Source organism: Ranitomeya variabilis, chromosome 3 (genome assembly GCF_051348905.1).
Source record: "Ranitomeya variabilis isolate aRanVar5 chromosome 3, aRanVar5.hap1, whole genome shotgun sequence".
Lineage (NCBI taxonomy): Eukaryota > Metazoa > Chordata > Amphibia > Anura > Dendrobatidae > Ranitomeya > Ranitomeya variabilis.
Genome location: NC_135234.1, coordinates 27,784,290 through 27,807,407, shown reverse-complemented (window position 1 = coordinate 27,807,407; position 23,118 = coordinate 27,784,290). Strand labels below are relative to the sequence as shown.

The 23,118-nt window shown below is 42.6% G+C and overlaps 1 protein-coding gene across 1 annotated transcript in view; it reads left to right on the top strand.

The window, feature by feature from the left end:
- LOC143815044 (interferon-induced GTP-binding protein Mx-like) overlaps window positions 1-22,523 on the top strand; it is a 57,666-nt gene extending 35,143 nt beyond the window's left edge. Inside the window, exons 7-14 of the mRNA XM_077293854.1 lie at window positions 4,978-5,056; window positions 6,471-6,534; window positions 6,847-6,905; window positions 7,743-7,887; window positions 12,627-12,785; window positions 13,938-14,014; window positions 21,171-21,416; window positions 21,854-22,523. Coding sequence (XP_077149969.1) covers window positions 4,978-5,056; window positions 6,471-6,534; window positions 6,847-6,905; window positions 7,743-7,887; window positions 12,627-12,785; window positions 13,938-14,014; window positions 21,171-21,416; window positions 21,854-22,084 — 1,060 coding nt within the window. The 3' untranslated portion in view covers window positions 22,085-22,523. The remainder of the gene's footprint in view (window positions 1-4,977; window positions 5,057-6,470; window positions 6,535-6,846; window positions 6,906-7,742; window positions 7,888-12,626; window positions 12,786-13,937; window positions 14,015-21,170; window positions 21,417-21,853) is intronic.
- Window positions 22,524-23,118: the final 595 nt, after the last annotated feature.

Here is a 23,118-nt window from a genome sequence, read left to right as displayed (position 1 = left end):
TTCCTGGAATGCAATTCCGCTCAGGAAAACAACGCAGCACATGCACAAAAAATGCGGATTGCATTCTATTAAATAGGATGCTTAATGTGAGCGTTTTTTTCACGGTTTTATAGCGTTTTTATAGCGAAAAACCGCGAAAAAAACACGAAAAATCTGCTACGTGTGCACACAACCTAAGGCTATGTGCACACGTTCAGGATTTCTTGCAGAAATTTCCTGAGCAAAACAGTACATTTTCTGCAAGCAATCCGAATGCGTTTTTCTCAAGTTTTTACTGCGTTTTTACCGCGTTTTGGTGCGTTTTTGTTTTTTTTTTGCGGATTTTTCCGGAGGTTCCCAATGCAATAATATAGTGGGAAATCTGCAAAAAAACCTCAAAATTAATGAACATGCTGCGTTTTTTACCGCAATGCGTTTTTTTCGCAGAAAAAAAAACGCATCATGTGCACAAAAATTGCAGAATGCATTCTAAATGATGGGATGCATAATGTATGCGTTTTTTTTCGCGTTTTTTTCGCGTTTTTATAGTGAAAAAAAATGCGAAAAATCTGAAACTTCGGATTCTGGAGATATTCTAAGACGCAGGTGACAGGAGCGAGCGAGTGATCCGACATAGAGATAAAAGGAAAGTTCTGTGTCAAATATGACCCCAAGACAGCGGGCACACTGCTTGGAAGTTATGGTTGAACCCTCCAAGGTAATTTAATTGTCAGGTATACAGTACGTAGGCTATTAGAAGAGAGCGGCAGGGACACAAGAAGTTCAGTTTTGGAGAGACTCAGTTTCAGACAGAGGTAGGACATGATGTCAGAGACATCCTTTCTTCATAAATTACACTGATATTTCCATTTTTTTTTTACAAAAAAATTCAATTTTGGTTTACTTAGCTTACAATTTTGCTAAAAATCCTTTTTAAAATTTTCCTTATATAAAAGTCATTATACAGGAAATAATGTTTCTTAACATTTTTTTTTCCTGTAAACTCCAAGTTCTCATTGATTTTGAATGTTTTATTGTCAGTCCTTAAAGTGGAATAAAAGTGTGACACCATTGTTCTCCGCAGTGATCTGGGAGTCAGTGACACTTCCAGGAGCATTCCCCTTCCTGTTCGCCTTCCATTAAGCAATTTTTCCATCCATTTGAACATTTTCACTGCCCCCCAGATCTTTGTAGGGTCTGCTAGAAAAATGCTCGGATTTCCCAGTGACTCCCATTATAGTTGTTACTCGAGACGAGCATTTGAGCTTTAGGAATTGCTCGGTTTGAGGAACGAGCTTCTAAGCATTTTAGTGCTCACTCATTTCTATAAATTACGGGTTTGCAATACAAAAAACAGGACTTAGGCTCTAGCAATATGGTTATTCTTCTCTAAGGAGGACGGGTAACATAACGTAAAGATGGACAACTCATCAGTGTGTAATCTATGGGTCTACCTTCTATTTTATATACAGTAGGTACAATTTAGCAGCTGTATAATGAAAAGTTCTTCAAACTTTCTAATATACTTTTGAGGAAATTTCCTAAGAATTATGTTTCTTATGTCAGGTTTACATTGGAGAAAAATACACAAAATTTATTAGGAGACCCAAGTTAGGAAATTCTAGCATTAGTCATTAGTAGAGACTCATCCTTATCCCGCTTACCTCTGCCTACCAATGTATGGTGTCTTCAAATCTAGTCACCAGGTGCTACAACGATATGTAACCCCTGATACATCATTTAGCTGCTAGTAGTAGCTTGATCATTTAGAGGGACCAGGAATTAGTATATTTTTTTTCTCATTTTGCATTAGTTCTTAGTCAAGTGAAATCAAGAGATGAAGTCTTGTACTACAACTAGTTATCGGTGTTATAAAACATCAGCATCCCAAGAAGAATTAATAGTAGTAAACTGTAACAAATACATCATGTCGAGGACTATTTACTACATAATTACAGAGAAAGAACTGATCTTCATCCATAGGTACAGTAACAAAACCAAGTTTGTTACACAGATAAAGTACCAGTGTCAGCAGATTCTGGATGCAGTGATGGGCAGGAGGCAGAGCAAGGGTTAACAATTTTAATTAACATTGGATTACTCCTAGCAGAGAGATAAATGGTTAACAGGGGGATAGACAGCTCAAAACGTTAATAGTATGCAGGGTAAAAGAACAGTCGAAAAGGTATTAACAGTTCTTGTGGGGTCAACTTATCCTGTCAGTCGTTTCCTAGGACGTGGTGGACCACAGAGCAGGTGACGGCACCCACAACGGCTGGAGCGGCACTTGTCCGAGGAAGTTTTGAAGACAACGATGATCCGTCTTCTGGCGGCAGCGGTTGGTCTCCGGTATCTTCCTCTGAGCCCCTAGTCCATATACTGATGTGGCAGGGGAAGCATGAGCCATTGCACTGTCTGAGCTCACCATGGTCCGGCAGATATACACTGAGGAATCAGGGCGCAGATGGCGGTCCTGCACCTGGTCTCTCTTAGGCGGCGTGCTCACAGTATTCACGGGCCCGGAGCATTTGGCACATAGCTTTGTGATGGCCAACGGGCACACTGCACACCTCACCTCACAGTCTGTCAGCGGCGATGCTCGGGCGCGGTCCTGCGCTGTACCGACACTCACAGGCCAGAGCACTCACTTCTCCCTGCTGCGGGCTGTCTGTTCCCGCCAGATCTGCCTGTTTCCACGCGCGCTGAGGCTGTGTACCCTTAGCCACACCCCCTGCTTCCGCCTGCAAGGATTGGTCCGGTCCCTTAAGCTTTCCCCCAGACAACAGAGGAGACAGCCCCGACAGTTCCGGAACCGATACAGAACAGGTATCCACAGCACTGTCCCTCTTCTTAGACCAGAACCACGCATACTCCAGAGATACGATAACTGACCTAAGCTTATTAAATATAGAAGCAGAATCAGAACAAAGCTTATTATATAGGTTTACTAAGAAAACCGAGCTTACTTAACAGATACATTAACAGAACCAAAATCTGAAATGAAACTGAGTCCACTGCAAATATACCGATACAGCACCATGCCTACTGCAACTAAAATAATAGTATATAGAACCAGTAACAAAACCAAGCATGCTACATATTGTAGACACAGAAACACAGCGAATATTTCTAAATAAATGCTTGGAGGATGGGAGTAGTGATCAGCGCTTGCTGTGATATTTCTATCCAACAGACGTGAGGTCAGATTTAAAAATTGCATTTCGAAGTTGGACTAACTTCTTCATCAGGAGTTTGGCTAGGTTCAGATTGCGTTAGTGCAATCCGTTTAGCGCTAGCTCTAGCGGATTGCGCTAACGCAATGTCTTTTTCGGGGCCGCATTTAGGGGTCGTGTTAACGTCCCCGCTCTCGCAGATCCCCGATCTGCGAGAGCGGGGAACGGACCTCTGGTGCGCCGCGAACGCTGTCCGAAGCGCGCTACAAAAGACCGGCACATCGCTAGCGCGTGCCGAAAATGACACGCGCTAGCAATGCGCTTTAACATTGCCGGCAATGGGAGCGCTAACGAACGCGGTGCACGGCGTTAATTTCGCCGTGCAACACTGTCCGTTAGCGCTCTCCCATTAACGCAATGGGAACCTAGCCTAGTGGTTCTCCTGATGAAAAAGTTAGTTCAACTTCAAAACGTGTTGAGAATAAACCACTTTTGAATCCAACTGGCCTCACACCTTTTGGATTCCATTAGATAAAAAACAGCAAGTGCAGATCACCACTCCCATTATTCAAGCATTGATCAACAGCACAGTCTTCCTCTGCTCTGGGGATGCTACAGCAGCTACAGTCGCATTGATACTTCAGTTGTGGGTTTCACAATCCCAAAAGGTGAGCAGTTCACTGACATCTCGTTTTTTCCCCACTGGATAAGACCCTATTTGCACTTGTTGTTTCTCAATAATATTTGAATATAGAATAAATGGCGCTCCTGAAAATGATAGGTGTAATCTGAAGCTGCTGGTGCCTAGACAGCATCTGTACCTAATCTGCCAATCAATATATTTGTATATAGATTCAGCAGAACCACCAAGCATCCTACATAAATTTAACAGAAGAAGCAAGTTTACTTCATACATGCTGTAATGAAAAAAGGAATAGTATAGTACAAAAAAGTAACATAACCAAGCTTATTATATATATACTGAAACAGAACCACGATTAACATAGATACAGTAACAGAACAAAGTTTTTTTATATAGATACAGTAGCAGCATCAATCTTACTATATAGATACAGTAACAAAACCAAACTTACTACAGTATATAGATAAAGTAACAGAACCAAACTTACTACATAAATAATGTCGAAGAATTAAGAATGGTACACAGAAACAATAACAGATTTAAGCTTACTATATAGGTGCAGTAACAAAATCAAACTTACTATGTAGATACAGTAGCAAAACAAAACTTACTATATAGATAAAGTAACAGAACCAACCTTAGTACATAAATACTGTAGAAGGACCAAGAACAGTACACAGAAACAATAACAGATGTAAGTTTACTATATACAGTAGATACATTAACATCTAAGTTTACTATATAGATACATTAACAGAACCAAACTTACTAAATATACTGTAACATAACTCTGCATAGATATAGTAACAGCACTACTTCATATCCAGCCTAGACAATGTTCTGAAATCTAAACACATCAGCAGAAGTATCTCTGGTAGTTTGTTACAATGGATCAGTCTGAATTGCAGGATGTTTAGCTCACACAGCAATGCACAGACTGGATACAATTGTGAACCTCTCATTATAAATAGGTTTACTGGCTTTGAATGCAAACAAGACTGATAACAAGAAAAGTACTTAAACATGATGCTACGGATGTGAAGCATAAAGTGTATTCTAAAGTTGTGGGACTTTATATTTGTATGAGTTTAAAACTCTTTTAAATGATAATTTCATCTGTGCTACATCTTTAAGGTTTTACATTTAATACATCTAATAATGAACTCATTTCAATCTCTACAGTGACCTCATGTACGAGGAGAAGGCCACCATCCCATTTCTAGCTCAACGACTCACGTCAGAACTTGTGGAGCACATTAATGTAAGTCATAAGAATATCGTTATTAATAGATGGCGTTCTTAACAAATCCATTACCTGTTGTAGTACTAAAGGAGGGTGTTATTTAAAGGGGCTGTCTTTTGAAGACCCCAACTAATTTCAGCACTGCAGAGGAATAATGCATTACACACGGCCCGTTGAATTAAATTGGAACATATCATTTATCTAATATAGAGTAAACTCTGATTGTAATCAAATTAATATCCTACAGATTTAGTCACTGATGACACATTCTAGTATTAGGTCTATATTTAGTCACTGATGACACATCACATACTAGGGTATTAGGTCTTCATCTTAAAGGAAATGCTAGACCTTAATTATTTTTCAATAATTAAAAATAATAGACTAAAATAGTTTTCTTATATTCTTTTTTTGTTTGTAGATTTTTTTGTACATGATTATGGGGTCATCCATTTTACCTGAGCCTTCTATTAACAGCATTTAAATATATACTTTATAGCTGCCACAAAGGTCTCAGGAACTTGTAGTCTGGAAATGTTCACTGACTTATGCTTGTTGTGCGAATGTTCCGTGATCTGTGCTAAGGTCCTTATTCACGAAGTGGGAGGAGGTGAGCTGTGATATCACCTATTGTGAATGGTGAATCGTGTGTTATCTACTGTATATAGAGGTATTATCAGTCATTGTACAGGAGGAGGAGGTGAGCTGTGACATCACCTATTGTGAATGGTGGATCCTGTGTTATCTACTGTATATAGAGGTGTTATCAGTCATTGTACAGGAGGAGGAGGTGAGCTGTGATATCACCTATTGTGAATGGTGGATCCTGTGTTATCTACTGTATATAGAGGTGTTATCAGTCATTGTACAGGAGGAGGTGAGCTGTGACATCACCTATTGTGAATGGTGGATCCTGTGTTATCTACTGTATATAGAGGTGTTATCAGTCATTGTACAGGAGGAGGTGAGCTGTGACATCACCTATTGTGAATGGTGAATCCAGTGTAATCTATGTATATGTCCTATTTGTTTTTGTCATCCTGCTAGTAGTGATTATAACATAACTGCTGTCAAGTGACCTATTCAGAACAAGATGTATCAGGATTTTTAATTTTTTTGTAACAGATCAAATTTTGTGTATAAATCAAGATATATACATTCACCTATTGATCCCCATACTACTTTTGTGTCCCTCACCAATCTACTTGATTCCTCTTCTGGATGCGAGCTAATCAGTGGCTGCGGCAATGACCAACGTGTCACTACTTTGGCCACTAATTTTCTGCAGCCAACACGTGCAGCTCCCTCAGGAACAGAGAAGAAGGAGACATGTAGGAATATGCAATGGGGGATCTGTAGGCGAGTATTGTTTATTTTTTTTGCAAAAGACCACAGAGGGTCTGTTTTCTTTCACATTTTCTTTCATTCACAGGGATCACTTCCTACACTGGAGGAACAGATAAAAACTAAACTGCAGATCACAAAAGATGAGTTAGGCTACGTTCACATTTGCGGCTAGCGCCGCAGCGTCGGGCGCCGCAGCGGCGCCGCATGCATCATGCGCCCCTATATTTAACATGGGGGCGCATGGACATGCGGTGCACTTGCTTTTTGCGCCGCATGCGTCCCTGCGGCGCCCGCGTCGGGGCGCAGAGGACGCAGCAAGTTGCATTTTTGCTGCGTCCAAAATCAATGGAAAAAAGGACGCATGCGGCGCAAAAAGCAGCGTTGTGCATGTGTTCACATTTGCGCTGTGCGTTGCGGCGGCGACGCTGCGGCGCACACCGCAAATGTGAACGTAGCCTTAGAGAGGTGCGGAAGAGGAGTCCCCGAGGATGAGAGCGAGAGACTGTCTTTCCTGGTGGAGGTAAATGAATCATTGTAGCTGTATAATCAAATGTTCTGCATCTCAAATATATTGTGTATAGAATTAATTACCTGTTCAAGATCTCTGTTTGCTGTCAGTGAAGAGTCCACAAAGGTTATTTAGTCTGGACTTAATAGTTTCAAAAAAAGAAAGGATTTATTTCTCTATCGCTATAGATTTCGATCTATTGGATCTCAGTGTGAACAATAAAATTCCCATTCCAATCAGCAAGCTGAAAATTGTGGAGGATTGAATCAGGAAGTGGATTAGAAAGTTGCCAGTCTTTAAATGAGGCTTTGCTTTATAAATAATAAGAAAACACTTTTAATTTTAGTTTGCAAGAGGAATAGCAAATAAAGATAGAGTGCAACCTGGCTAAAATTGGCTTCGAGGGTTTAAAATTCCTTGTATAGTGAAGGGTCTTGTAAATGAAAGATGGGGCACCTCGGCCAGGAGAGGTGACCATGAGAAGGCTCCGTGACAATCACTGTGAAAATGTGTTCCACTATGAAGGAAACAAAAAGATTGCTCCTGAGTGAAGGAAGTGCTGCTGAGGTGATTGCCAGCAGACTATTGCACATATGAGCAAAGTATCTCCAGTGGTAGTGCATAAATAAACAACCGCCTACCTTTTCTCAGGCCTGTTACATTATAGGGTTTGTAACCATCAAGCTTGGTGCCTCTCAATGAGTAAAATACACTAGAACTGTAACGGGTGTCTGTCTGCATTTTTTCAGCCACTGGGGAAATCCCTCTATCCTTCGAAGACCAGTGTATCCATACTCCTTGGTGCACGTCTTACAGACTTTAACTATATATTACTTTATACTGTGATAGATAATTCAGAAGTTTAACCTGGACATTGCCCATGTTACTCAAGGAGAGGAAAGTGTGTCCCTTACAAAGACCCCTAAGCTTTTCACTAGAGTTCGGACGTGCTTCAACATTTGGCAAAAAGAACTGGATGAGTCCATCATCAGGTGTAAGTTATGAGCATTTATTTTCATTTAAACAGTAGTGGCTTCTATTACACTGTGTGCACAATTATTAGGCAATTTGTATTTTATATGATAAATTTAATTATTTAAAATCTCCAGTGTTGTTAGTTCAAAAGGTTAATAAACCTGAAATGTGCTTATTTAAGAAATTATGTGCGGTTTCTTCTTTCTTAGGGGAATATCTCTTGGTGCAGAATTATTGAGCAACTAAAGGAAAAATGTAAATTTTCCATCTCATTTTTTTATTTTCACCTGTTACAATGAGAATAAGAACCAAACAGCTCAATATGTACAAAAATACATTTAAGAAATTTCACAAAAAAAATTCTCACTAATTAACATAGTAATATGGCTTCTCTTCTTCTCAATAACAGCCATAAGCTCCATTCATGGAGTCTGTCAGCTTCTTCATCTGTTGTCGGTCACTTTTTGGGCAGCACCAACCACAGGCCACCAGACAGTGGTCAGAGAGGTGACTGTTCTTCTTCATCATAAATCTGCCATGTAAGAAGGACCCACAAGTTCTAACAAGGGTTTAGGTCAGGTGAGGAAGTGGCTAAATAATTATTCTTTCATCTTTAAGGCCTTTAGTGGCAGATGGAGCATTGTCCTGCAAAAAAAATAATGGTTTTCTTGAAAGTTGCAGCCTTTTTCCTGTACCACTGTTTGAAGAAAGCGTCTTCTAAACACCGGCAGGAGTTTTGGGAGGCGATTTTGCTTCTATCTTCAACCCAAAAAGGTCCAACAAACTGATCTTTAATAACACCAGCCCACAGCAGTGCCCGACCTCCACCTCGCTGAGTGGAAGAGGAGGTCTGTGCCCATTACAGATCCTGCCACTGACCATCCATCTCATCCTTCCAGAGTCAATTTATCTCGCCCACCGATCCCCCATGTCTCCACACTTACAATTCCCAAGAATGCTCTGACCTGTTTTTTTGTGAGGGGGTGAAGCCAGCTCTGTATCGTCTCCATTGAAATTACCATGGGTTTCAGGAATCCTATAGCCTTTAAATTGGGGCTCAGTGAGTATCTAATGCCTCATGCCACGAGTAGCTTTGAGAACCTATCCCTATTCTGGTTTACCAACTTCCAGCCATGCTGTTTTAGGGAAGGCAACAACGTTTCTGACATTTTGACACTCGCAATGTTGGCTTTTGAAGGAGCTAGCAAGCAAGGGGTTTCGAACAGGTCTCTATCCTTCCAGGGTTTTAGTAGGTTGACGTAATATATTGGGATAGGCTTCCTTTTCCCTGGTCGGTGTATTTTATAGTTGAACTTTCCTACCTTTTCTCCCACCTCATAAGGTCCATGCCACTTACTATACGGTCCCGGAGATTTAATTGTCTCACTTTTATACCCCCTGGAGTATGCCTCTGGGGCCTTGAGAAGGCTCTCTTTTTCCTGGCCACTCACTTTGTTCAAGCAACACAACAAATCATTATGCCCGGCCAAATGTGGAAAACATTTATTGGCTCCAGAGGAACAGCATTCAACATTATTACATTTTCCAGAGTACCTTTCACTGTTAAGGCCCTTCTCTGTGCAGTCCCAAAGCTATCCTGAGGCTCCTCCAGACCAGGAATATTGGCTTCAGGGAATGCTTCCTCATCATCCTCTCTAGTCAGTACACTAAAAGGAAATTCACCTATTACATCATGCGACTTTGGACTTTGCATATTGGACTACTGGGTGCTACAGCTTTAGCTTATGAGTTCCAAAAAAAAGGAAAATCTCATCCAATAACAATAGCATGAATAAGTCCTCAACAATTCCTACTTGGTGGGCCATTGAACCACAGTTTGTGGGTATGTTGTTCAGGGCCATGGGATAGTTTTTGTTATCTCCATGGATACACCTTATTCACCCTGAAGGTAGGATGTGGAAAAAATGAGAAGTGTCGGCCTACATAGCAGTCCATTGGTTTTTGACACCATAGGACAATGGACTGCTATATGATCTGGAGCATGATACCTCCAACAGACAATGGTAAGAGATGTAAAATGACTCTAACCCTTCCTGGGACTTTGTGTACCCCTCAGATGTGGACTAAGACAACCTCTGTAAGACCTCCCGTACTGTTCGCCTTAAAAGGGTACCATCACTTTGACTGGCGGGAGGTGCCGTCTTTCTGACCCGGACAGTTTCTGTCAAGAGCCATCTGCTGCTGCTGTTGTTGCTGCAACTGCTCGATCAGGGGTTTGTGAGCTTCTTGTGGTGCTGCTGCTTCTGCCACTGCTACTGCAGCTGATGCTGCCACTGCTGCTGCTGCTGCACATTGGCTTTGCCCAGTTGCATAACAAGCTCCTCCATGACTTCAGACCATGTTTGCAATGCTGTATTGGTATTCCAGACAGTAACAGCTACAGCAATTTAAATGTGTTCACCAAACACACCTCTGTTCAGCTTCAGCCAACACCACTCTGCTGAGCTAACCCAGCTGCTAATATTAGGCCTGCAAGCCACGGTCTGGATTATGAGAACAACCTTTCCCACCCAGACTCTTTTGGTCGTTCCTAAATCCCAGACCCAAAATCCAGATTGATGAAGGGGTTAATGTGGATACGGTCTGCGCTGCAGATATATAGTAAATCCAAAGACGTTTCATATAGAGAATGGTTGTTTATTTAACACGTTTCAAAGTCTTAATTTGTGTGGTATTTCCTGATGAAGAAGTCATTAAGACTTTGAAACGCGTTGCATAAACCACCATTCTTTATATGAAACATCTTTGGGTTTACTATATATCTGCAGTGCGGACCGTATCGACATTAACCCCTTCATCTATCTATAGTATGGTCAATAGCTGACCTGTGGATCTGCTGCAGCGGGTATTTGCACACACTACAACAATAGCTTCATCTGGTGAGTATAATCCATTTGCTATCTCACTGTACATTGGATAAGAAATTAAGAATCTATTTGCGCTGATCTCTCCAATCTGTTTCTTCAGTAGACCCAAAGTCCAGTGTTATTAAAACTCTCTCAGAAACTTAGTGTTACTGGTACAGACTTTACATTACTGAGGCCAACCACCTCAGTGACTCATATCTGCTCTCCAGGACAATACCTCCTGCTTTCTTCCAAAATATACTGTGTGTATATGTGTGTGTACAGGTCCTTCTCAAAAAATTAGCATATAGTGTTAAATTTCATTATTTACCATAATGTAATGATTACAATTAAACTTTCATATATTATAGATTCATTATCCACCAACTGAAATTTGTCAGGTCTTTTATTGTTTTAATACTGATGATTTTGGCATACAACTCCTGATAACCCAAAAAACCTGTCTCAATAAATTAGCATATTTCACCCGTCCAATCAAATAAAAGTGTTTTTTAATAACAAACAAAAAAACCATCAAATAATAATGTTCATTTATGCACTCAATACTTGGTCGGGAATCCTTTGGCAGAAATGACTGCTTCAATGCGGCGTGGCATGGAGGCAATCAGCCTGTGACACTGCTGAGATGTTATGGAGGCCCAGGATGCTTCAATAGCGGCCTTAAGCTCATCCAGAGTGTTGGGTCTTGCGTCTCTCAACTTTCTCTTCACAATATCCCACAGATTCTCTATGGGGTTCAGGTCAGGAGAGTTGGCAGGCCAATTGAGCACAGTAATACCATGGTCAGTAAACCATTTACCAGTGGTTTTGGCACTGTGAGCAGGTGCCAGGAAGCATGAAGTGCTCCAAAATCTCCTGATAGCTAGCTGCATTGACCCTGCCCTTGATGAAACACAGTGGACCAACACCAGCAGCTGACATGGCACCCCACACCATCACTGACTGGGTACTTGACACTGGACTTCAGGCATTTTGGCATTTCCTTCTCCCCAGTCTTCCTTCAGACTCTGGCACCTTGATTTCCGAATGACATGCAAAATTTGCTTTCATCAGAAAAAAGTACTTGGGACCACTTAGCAACAGTCCAGTGCTGCTTCTCTGTAGCCCAGGTCAGGCGCTTCTGCCGCTGTTTATGGTTCAAAAGTGGCTTTACTTGGGGAATGCGGCACCTGTAGCCCATTTCCTGCACACGCCTGTGTACGGTGGCTCTGGATGTTTCCACACCAGACTCAGTCCACTGCTTCCTCAGGTTCCCCAAGGTCTGGAATCGGTCCTTCTCCACAATCTTCCTCAGGGTCCGGTCACCTCTTCTCGTTGTACAGCGTTTTCTGCCACATTGTTTCCTTCCAACAGACTTACCATTGAGGTGCCTTGATACAGCACTCTGGGAACAGCCTATTTGTTGAGAAATTTCTTTCTGGGTCTTACCCTCTTGCTTGAGGGTGTCAATGATGGCCTTCTTGACATCTGTCAGGTCGCTAGTCTTACCCATGATGGGGGTTTTGGGTAATGAACCAGGCAGGAAGTTTTTAAAAGCCTCAGGTATCTTTTGCATGTGTTTAGAGTTAATTAGTTGATTCAGAAGATTAGGGTAATAGGTCGTTTAGAGAACCTTTTCTTGATATGCTAATTTATTGAGACAGGTTTTTTGGGTTATCAGGAGTTGTATGCCAAAATCATCAGTATTAAAACAATAAAAGACCTGACAAATTTCAGTTGGTGGATAATGAATCTATAATATATGAAAGTTTAATTGTAATCATTACATTATGGTAAATAATGAAATTTAACACTATATGCTAATTTTTTGAGAAGGACCTGTATATATATATATATATATATATATATTTTTTTTTTTCTTTTTTCCTAGTTAACGCCACTCTTAAGAGTGAAATAGAGGAATTTGAAGAGTTTCATCGTGGAAGGGAACTTCCGGGATTTATTAATTATAAAACATTTGAAGCGATCGTTAAAGAAAAAATTGAAAATATGGAAGATCCTGCAAGAAACATTCTGAAAACGGTGACGGGTAAGAATATCCTTGTCTTTTATGGAGGTTTGGTGGATGTAGGTTAAGGACTACGCGGTTAATTACTTAAGGCAGTGTTATGCCAGAGAAAAGATTCAAAATTGTGGCAAGATATCCCATCGGTTTAGCTTTTGTAGCCCTATTATATCCTATTAACTCTATAGGTTGGGAACAACCTGTAGAAATAGACAGTGTAGTTATCTATCCATAGTTAAAGCCATAATATTAAAAGGACTGAAAGACAGGGGTGTCAAACTGCATTCCTCGAGGGCCGCAAACAGGTCATGTTTTCAGGATTTCCTTGTATTGCACAGGTGATAATTTAACCACCTGCACAGATAATGATTCCTGCTCCTTGTGCAATGCTAAGGAGATCTTGAAAACACGCATGGTTTGAGGCCCTCGAGGAATGCAGTTTGACACCCCTGCTGAAAGAGGCTATCTGGTTTGTACAGGGGAGTTACCAATTCAGGACTCTCATTGAGTAAAGAACTACAAAAAGAGAAGACCCAAACTCCATGGATGTCAATAATATCTGTGTAATTCTCTATGTCCCCTGAGGGGGTGCTGCAGGGAAATCAGAAACTTAATTTTAGATACCCAAGGACATATTAGAGCCGAATCATGTAATCAGTTTATCAACAGAGGAATCCTGCAACAAAAATAGATTGTCAAAAATGGTGAGCCCCTTAAGAGGATTAGTTATTTCCCTTTATTTCCTAGTCACTGAAAGTATCTTCCATTTTGAAGCCAATGGAAACAGAAAAACTACAATTTTAAGAATCTGAAAAATTACAAGTATAATTATATCTGGAGCAACACTAGCAAATGCTATGGGTGCCCAAATGCAGGAGGGATCCACAGAGACCTATGCCTAAAGGAGTCCCTGTAGAATATGATGACCGAACTAAAGGATTGAGTTGGTACAATTTTTTTGAGTTGGGCAGTAGTTGCTAAACGATCCTTGAAGGTGCATAGGATGAGAGGTGTATCTGTAACATATAAATGCAGAGCAGAAAGTGATGTCAGAAAAGGCGGCATCCTTACTGCAACTTCTGCTGCACACCTCCATAGCACGCAGCGGTAGTATTTTATGTTTGTTGCTCAGGGTCTCAAATTTCTCTCCAATGATAACAATATTATTTCTTTTAGACATTGTAGGAAAAACGTTCAGTGAAATTGCCCGGAAACACTTCTACAACTTTAACAATTTTTACAGAGTTTCTAAGGTAAAATCATTCTTTTTTTATGGGTTCCTCTGTTGCATAAAGATCAATTGAAATGTGCTTAGCATTTTACAAGTGCTACTACCATCAGTCCAAAAAATGCCATGAATTACTGAGCTCTGCACAGGGCAGTGTACGGGGTGTACAGGGCAGTGTACTGGGCGCACAGGGCAGTTTACGGGGCACAAAGGGCAGTGTACGGGGCACACAGGGCAGTGTATGGGGCACACAGGGTGGTGTGCAGGGCAGGGTGCACAAGGAAGTGTGCAGGGCACATGTGGCAGTGTACGGTGTTATGACCCCAATGGCGAGGGTCTCAGAGGAACGTGGAAGTCTGCAGAATACAAAAATCCAGCTCATAGGGCAGTGGTAACTGGGTTGACCATATATCTACTCCTAACGCCAACACTAGAAGTAGCCGGGGATCATTCCTACGTTGATTCTAGATGACACGCGCCAGCCGGAGAATCTAGCTACCCCTAGTAGAGGAAAACAAAGACCTTTCTTGCCTCCAGAGAAGGGGACCCCAAAGCTGGACAGAAGCCCCCCACAAATAATGACGGTGAGGTAAGAGGAAATGACAAACACAGAAATGAACCAGGTTTAGCACAGAGAGGCCCGCTTACTGATAGCAGAATAAAGAAAGGTAACTTATATGGTCAACAAAAACCCTATCAAAATCCACACTGGAAATTCAAGAACCCCCGTACCGTCTAACGGTCCGGGGGGAGAACACCAGCCCCCTAGAGCTTCCAGCAAAGGTCAGGATATAGATTTGGAACAAGCTGGACAAAAATACAAAACCAAAACAAATAGCAAAAAGCAAAAGGCAGACTTAGCTGATATAACTGGAACCAGGATCAGTAGACAAGAGCACAGCAGACTAGCTCTGATAACTACGGTGCCAGGCATAGAACTGAAGGTCCAGGGAGCTTATATAGCAACACCCCTAACTAACGACCCAGGTGCGGATAAAAGGAAAGACAGAAAAACCAGAGTCAAAAAACTAGTAACCACTAGAGGGAGCAAAAAGCAAATTCACAACAGTACCCCCCCCCTTAGTGAGGGGTCACCGAACCCTCACCACGACCACCAGGGCGATCAGGATGAGCGGCATGAAAGGCACGAACTAAATCGGCCGCATGAACATCAGAGGCGACCACCCAGGAATTATCCTCCTGACCATAGCCCTTCCACTTGACCAGGTACTGAAGCCTCCGCCTGGAGAGGCGAGAATCCAAGATCTTCTCCACCACGTACTCCAACTCGCCCTCAACCAACACCGGAGCAGGAGGCTCAGCAGAAGGAACTACAGGCACAATGTACCGCCGCAACAAGGACCTATGAAATACATTGTGAATAGCAAACGACACAGGAAGATCCAGACGAAAAGATACAGGATTAAGGATTTCCAATATCTTGTAAGGCCCAATAAAACGAGGTTTAAATTTGGGAGAGGAGACCTTCATAGGAACAAAGCGGGAAGAAAGCCACACCAAATCCCCAACGCGTAGTCGGGGACCCACACCGCGGCGGCGGTTGGCAAAGCGCTGAGCCTTCTCCTGTGACAACTTCAAGTTGTCCACCACATGATTCCAGATCTGCTGCAACCTATCCACCACAGAATCCACCCCAGGACAGTCAGAAGGCTCCACATGACCCGAAGAAAAGCGAGGATGGAAACCAGAGTTGCAGAAAAAAGGCGAAACCAAGGTGGCGGAACTAGCCCGATTATTAAGGGCAAACTCAGCCAACGGCAAGAATGTCACCCAATCGTCCAGATCAGCAGAGACAAAACACCTCAAATAAGCCTCCAAAGTCTGATTGGTTCGCTCCGTCTGTCCATTAGTCTGAGGATGGAAAGCAGACGAAAACGACAAATCAATGCCCATCCTACTACAAAAGGATCGCCAGAACCTGGAAACGAACTGGGATCCTCTGTCTGACACAATATTCTCAGGGATGCCGTGCAAACGAACCACGTTCTGGAAAAACACAGGAACCAGATCGGAAGAGGAAGGCAGCTTAGGCAAAGGAACCAAATGGACCATCTTGGAGAAGCGATCACATATCACCCAGATAACGGACATGCCCTGAGATAGCGGAAGATCAGAAATGAAATCCATGGAGATATGTGTCCAAGGTCTCTTCGGGACAGGCAAGGGCAAGAGCAAACCGCTGGCACGAGAACAGCAAGGCTTAGCTCGAGCACAAGTCCCACAGGACTGCACAAATGACCGCACATCTCTTGACAAGGAAGGCCACCAAAAGGACCTGGCCACCAGATCTCTGGTGCCAAAAATTCCCGGGTGACCTGCCAACACCGAGGAATGAACCTCGGAAATGACTCTGCTGGTCCACTTATCCGGGACAAACAGTCTGTCAGGTGGACAAGACTCAGGCCTATCAGCCTGAAATCTCTGCAACACACGTCGCAGATCCGGAGAAATAGCTGACAAGATAACTCCATCTTTAAGAATACCAACAGGATCAGCGACTCCAGGAGCATCAGGCACAAAGCTCCTAGAAAGAGCATCGGCCTTCACATTCTTTGAACCTGGTAAATACGAGACAACAAAATCAAAGCGGGAGAAAAACAATGACCAGCGGGCCTGTCTCGGATTAAGGCGTTTAGCAGACTCGAGATACATCAGATTTTTGTGATCAGTCAAGACCACCACACGATGCTTAGCACCCTCGAGCCAATGACGCCACTCCTCAAATGCCCATTTCATGGCCAACAACTCCCGATTGCCCACATCATAATTTCGCTCGGCAGGCGAAAACTTCCTAGAGAAAAAGGCACAAGGTTTCATAACAGAGCAACCAGGGCCTCTCTGCGACAAAACGGCCCCTGCCCCAATCTCCGAAGCATCCACCTCAACCTGAAAGGGAAGTGAGACGTCAGGCTGGCACAAAACAGGCGCCGAAGTAAACCGGCGTTTCAACTCCTGGAAAGCCTCCACGGCAGCAGGAGCCCAGTTAGCTACATCGGAGCCCTTCTTGGTCATATCCGTCAAAGGTTTCACAATGCTAGAAAAATTAGCGATAAAACGACGGTAGAAGTTAGCGAAGCCCAAGAACTTCTGAAGACTCTTAACTGACGAGGGCTGAGTCCAATCAAGAATAGCTCGGACCTTGACTGGGTCCATCTCCACAGCAGAAGGGGAAAAAATGAACCCCAAAAAGGGAACCTTCTGTACACCAAAGAGACACTTTGAGCCCTTGACAAACAAAGAATTTTCACGCAAAATTTTAAAGACCAACCTGACCTGCTCCACATGCGAATCCCAATTATCAGAAAAAACCAAAATATCATCCAGATAAACAATCAAAAATTTATCCAGATACTTCCGGAAAATGTCATGCATAAAGGACTGAAAAACTGAAGGCGCATTGGAGAGCCCAAAAGGCATCACCAAGTACTCAAAATGACCTTCGGGCGTATTGAATGCGGTTTTCCATTCATCACCTTGCTTAATGCGCACAAGGTTGTACGCACCACGAAGGTCTATCTTGGTGAACCACTTGGCACCCTTAATCCGGGCAAACAAGTCAGACAACAGCGGTAAAGGATACTGAAATTTGACAGTGATCTTATTTAAAAGCCGATAATCAATACAAGGTCTCAAAGATCCGTCCTTTTTTGCCACAAAAAAGAATCCCGCACCAAGAGGGGAAGAAGACGGACGAATATGTCCTTTTTCCAGAGACTCCTTGATATATGAACGCATAGCGGTATGTTCAGGTACCGACAGATTAAACAGTCTTCCCTTAGGAAATTTACTGCCTGGGATCAAATCTATAGCACAGTCACAGTCCCTATGAGGAGGCAGTGCACTGGACTCAGACTCACTGAAGACATCCTGATAATCAGACAAATACTCCGGAACTTCCGAAGGCGTAGAAGAAGCAATAGACACAGGCAGGGAATCCTCATGAATACCACGACAGCCCCAACTTGAGACTGACATAGCCTTCCAGTCCAGGACTGGATTATGGGTCTGTAACCATGGCAGCCCTAAAACGACCAAATCATGCATTTTATGTAAAACCAGGAAACGTATCACCTCGCGGTGTTCAGGAGTCATGCACATGGTAACCTGAGTCCAATACTGCGGTTTATTTGCTGCCAATGGTGTAGCATCAATACCCCTAAGAGGAATAGGATTTTCTAATGGTTCAAGAGTAAATTCACAGCGCTTAGCAAATGAGAGATCCATGAGACTCAGGGCAGCACCTGAATCTACAAACGCCATGACAGGATAAGATGACAGTGAGCAAATCAAAGTTACAGACAGAATAAATTTAGGTTGCAAATTACCAACGGTGACAGGACTAACAACCTTAGCTATACGTTTAGAGCATGCTGAGATAACATGTGTAGAATCACCACAGTAGTAGCACAAGCCATTCCGGCGTTTATGAATTTTCCGCTCATTTCTAGTCAGGATTCTATCACATTGCATTAAATCAGGTGTCTGTTCAGACAACACCATGAGGGAATTTGCGGTTTTGCGCTCCCGCAACCGCCGGTCAATTTGAATAGCCAGTGCCATAGTATCATTCAGACCTGTGGGAATGGGAAAACCCACCATAACATTCTTAATGGCTTCAGAAAGGCCATTTCTAAAATTAGCGGCCAGTGCACACTCGTTCCAATGTGTCAGCACGGACCATTTCCGAAATTTTTGGCAATACACTTCAGCCTCGTCCTGCCCCTGAGACATAGACAGCAAGGCCTTTTCTGCCTGAATCTCAAGATTGGGTTCCTCATAAAGTAAACCGAGCGCCAGAAAAAACGCATCAAGATCAGCCAATGCCGGATCTCCTGGCGCCAGCGAAAAAGCCCAATCCTGAGGGTCGCCCCGTAAGAACGAAATAACAATTTTTACTTGCTGAGCAGAATCTCCAGATGAACAGGGTCTCAGGGACAAAAACAATTTACAATTATTCACGAAATTCCTAAACTTAAACCTGTCTCCGGAAAACAGTTCAGGAATCGGTATTTTAGGTTCTGACCTAGGATTTCTGATAACATAGTCTTGTATGCCCTGCACACGAGTAGCCAGCTGGTCCACACTTGTAATCAAGGTCTGGACATTCATGTCTGCAGCAAGCATAGCCACTCTGAGGTAAAGGGGAAGGAGAAAAAAAAAACTCAGAATCTTCTTTCTTATAATCCCTCTTCTGCAATGCATTAAACATTTAATACTGGCCTGGCAAACTGTTATGACCCCAATGGCGAGGGTCTCAGAGGAACGTGGAAGTCTGCAGAATACAAAAATCCAGCTCATAGGGCAGTGGTAACTGGGTTGACCATATATCTACTCCTAACGCCAACACTAGAAGTAGCCGGGGATCATTCCTACGTTGATTCTAGATGACACGCGCCAGCCAGAGAATCTAGCTATCCCTAGTAGAGGAAAACAAAGACCTTTCTTGCCTCCAGAGAAGGGGACCCCAAAGCTGGACAGAAGCCCCCCACAAATAATGACGGTGAGGTAAGAGGAAATGACAAACACAGAAATGAACCAGGTTTAGCACAGAGAGGCCCGCTTACTGATAGCAGAATAAAGAAAGGTAACTTATATGGTCAACAAAAACCCTATCAAAATCCACACTGGAAATTCAAGAACCCCCGGACCGTCTAACGGTCCGGGGGGAGAACACCAGCCCCCTAGAGCTTCCAGCAAAGGTCAGGATATAGATTTGGAACAAGCTGGACAAAAATACAAAACCAAAACAAATAGCAAAAAGCAAAAGGCAGACTTAGCTGATATAACTGGAACCAGGATCAGTAGACAAGAGCACAGCAGACTAGCTCTGATAACTACGGTGCCAGGCATAGAACTGAAGGTCCAGGGAGCTTATATAGCAACACCCCTAACTAACGACCCAGGTGCGGATAAAAGGAAAGACAGAAAAACCAGAGTCAAAAAACTAGTAACCACTAGAGGGAGCAAAAAGCAAATTCACAACAGTACGGGGCCCACAGAGCAGTGTATGGGTCGCATGGAGCAGTGTACGGGGCACGCGGAGCAGTGTATGGGACACACGGGGCAGCGTATGGGACACACGGGGCTGTGTATGGAGTGCTTGGAGCAGTGTATGGGGCCCACGGAGCAGTGTATGGGGCCCACGGAGCAGTGTATGGGGCCCACGGAGCAGTGTATGGGGGCCCACGGAGCAGTGTGTGGGGCGTACAGAGCAGTGTACAGTACAGGGCACACGGGGCTGTGTATGGGGCGCACGAGACAGTGTATGGGGTACACAAGATGATGTATGGGGCGCATAAAATGGTGTATGGGGCACGCAAGACAGAGTATGGGGTGCACAAGATGGTGTCTGGGTTGAATATGGCAGTGTACAGAGCGCGCAGAGCAATGTACCATGTGCACGGGCCAGTATACGGGCTCATGTAGAAGTTGTACACTTCTCCCTCCTGAGGTCCGTGTTTCCGTCTGCCGAGCAGCAATGTTTAGAGCAGTTTCTCAGCACGCTGAGATTCTCAGTACCCCGACCATCACCACCACAATCTGCAGCATGTGTAATGGCATTAGAGTGTATGTTAGATAAATAATAGGCATTTTTAATCTTAAACAAGTAAAGCCAAATAATTATTTAAAAAACCTCTTAATAGCAAAAAAATGAGTAAACCACGACGCTAAAGCCAGTACAAACAGGGAATGGGGCATATGTCATTAGCTTAAATACTCCAGAATTCTTGTGCAATTTTTTAGGAAAAAAATTGTCTTATGTTTTGCACCATATTTCTGTGTTTTAGACTTTTAGTACCTCTTCTAATAAGGGTACGTGACCTCGCTCAAAGAGAAGAAAAAAGTTTTGCCCTAATGTGTGATAACATGGGTCAAAAAATACTTAAAGAATGCACCAAATTATGGCACCAATTTCTGGCAGAAAGTAAGCCAACTAATTGGTGGAGTCAACTTAAACAAGACAGTCTTAAAATAAGCGACATTTATTAACAGCATGAACCACTGTGATAAATCTGGAGTATTTTAAGTCTGTCTAATCTAAATTACACGCTGTTAATAAACCTGCCCCAAACTGTATTATTAGGAAGGCAAAAAAGTACACAAAGCAGTTGGTCAATGAATATTCAAGATCACGAGATCTATTATTTTTTTCCTTCTAGTCTAAAATTGAAAATCTGAAACAATCACAGGAAGACCTTGCGGACAATCTCATCAAAATCCAGTTTTTGATGGAGCTAATGGTCTACTCCCAAGATAAATGCTACAGACTTGAGTTGGAAACCATCTTTAAAAATAACGCTCCTCAACAAAGATCTGATCTTCCTGTGGCACAACAGAGACAGGTGGTCGACCTCCTTCAGTGCTCCACCAAAGAGATGGCCAACCATGTAGAGGCGTATTTCAAGGTAGGTCCAAGTGATAGGTACGGAACACAAGGGGCCCCTAACTGGTACATAGATGTCCAACTTTTTAAGTTGAACTTTCCCAAAATTTTAGTTTTACCCCTTTTCCAAGAATCAGATTACTATCAACCAATTAGTAGAGGCTGAAAATATTCAAAGAAGTGTAAGAACATAAAATAAACAGTAGAAGTTATGTGTTTGTAAACCGGACGTCTCACAAGTGATCTTCTAGGCAGTAAGAAATTAGATGGGCCAGATCAACTGCAATTGAGGGGTACTCAACCAGGCTGCATGACCAGAATTTTGGACATTTTGGTGGAAATGTGTGAGACTGTTGGCTAGTATTAGAACTTATCACATAGTGTTATATGGATGGACACATTCCAACCTCGAACAGCCGCTCAAATTTGTGGTCACCACTGTCATTTTTGATCACACAGGGCGCTGCGGACCGGCTTGCCAATCAGATTCCTCTGATCATCCAGTTTTACCTTTTACAAGAATATGGGAAGCAGCTCCAGAAAGAGATGCTGCAGCTTCTGCAAGAAAGGGAAGATCACAAGACTCTTCTAGAAGAAAGTAAAAATCTCACGAGCAACAGGAATTTCCTAAAGCAGAGAATCCACCGCTTGTCGGAGGCCCAAAAATGTCTACTCAGCTTCCGGGGATAAACTTTCTACTTAGGAGTGATGAATCTCAAAGGGCATTTATGTAGATATTAGTGTATTGCAGCTTGTAAGAATTTGTTAAAATATACAGTATGAAGGAACATTTTTATGAATTCCAATTAGAAAATTAGTGATAAAAGAATTTGACGAAAATCGAGTTCACATATTCGCTCAAATTTGGACAGAAATTTACATCAAATTTATTTGATGCTAATTGAATTGGGAATCCCAGAATCCATAATTTTAGGTCATATGACAGGTTCCTGGTCAGGTTATTGGACGATGTTCTTCCATACTGTAATAGGTGATCACCTCCAGGAGTTTGGACCCATTTGCTGATTGGAGAATATCCATATTATTATTATTATCTTTACTGGACTTTTATTCTAACAAATTCCATGTCTTACACTAAATGTTCTTAGAAATAAAACATTAGCTGTTTTATATGGTGTCATATCTCATTATTAAAAGTAGTTAATGTCAGTAAATGTAACTTCTGATATATCTCCACGGATGTAGATGAGAGGAGAATATCATCAAAACCAAACATGATCAAACATCGAACTGGTGAAATGCTATTAATACATAGAATCATTTTATGCTTATGGTGGTTTAAGTGGTAGATACCGAACAAATGTGGGGGAAGTGCTGCTGCTACTCATCTGCCCCGGCTCTAGCGCCGGGCTTTGCTCCCTCTGTGCTACTCCGCACTGAGTTACAATGTTAACAAGCACATCTGATGTCATCTTTCAAGGACTTTTACGGTCGGCTTAAGCACTGATACACTGCCCGAGTATTGAGGTAGTAATGCACAATGTTACCGCGTTCACTCTACTTTGCTACTGCCAAGTTTCTAATTATTATCTGCTATCCTGCAACCAGCTTCTACTATCAAGCTCAGTCCTGCTGTTCATGTCATGTCTCACGACTTGGGAAATCATTTAATATTTGCATTGCTTGTGTTCAATCCTTCTTTCTAGGCAGAAGTTTGCCTTTCTCTGTATTTTGTCCCAACTCTCTCCCTGTAGTCCTGTGAT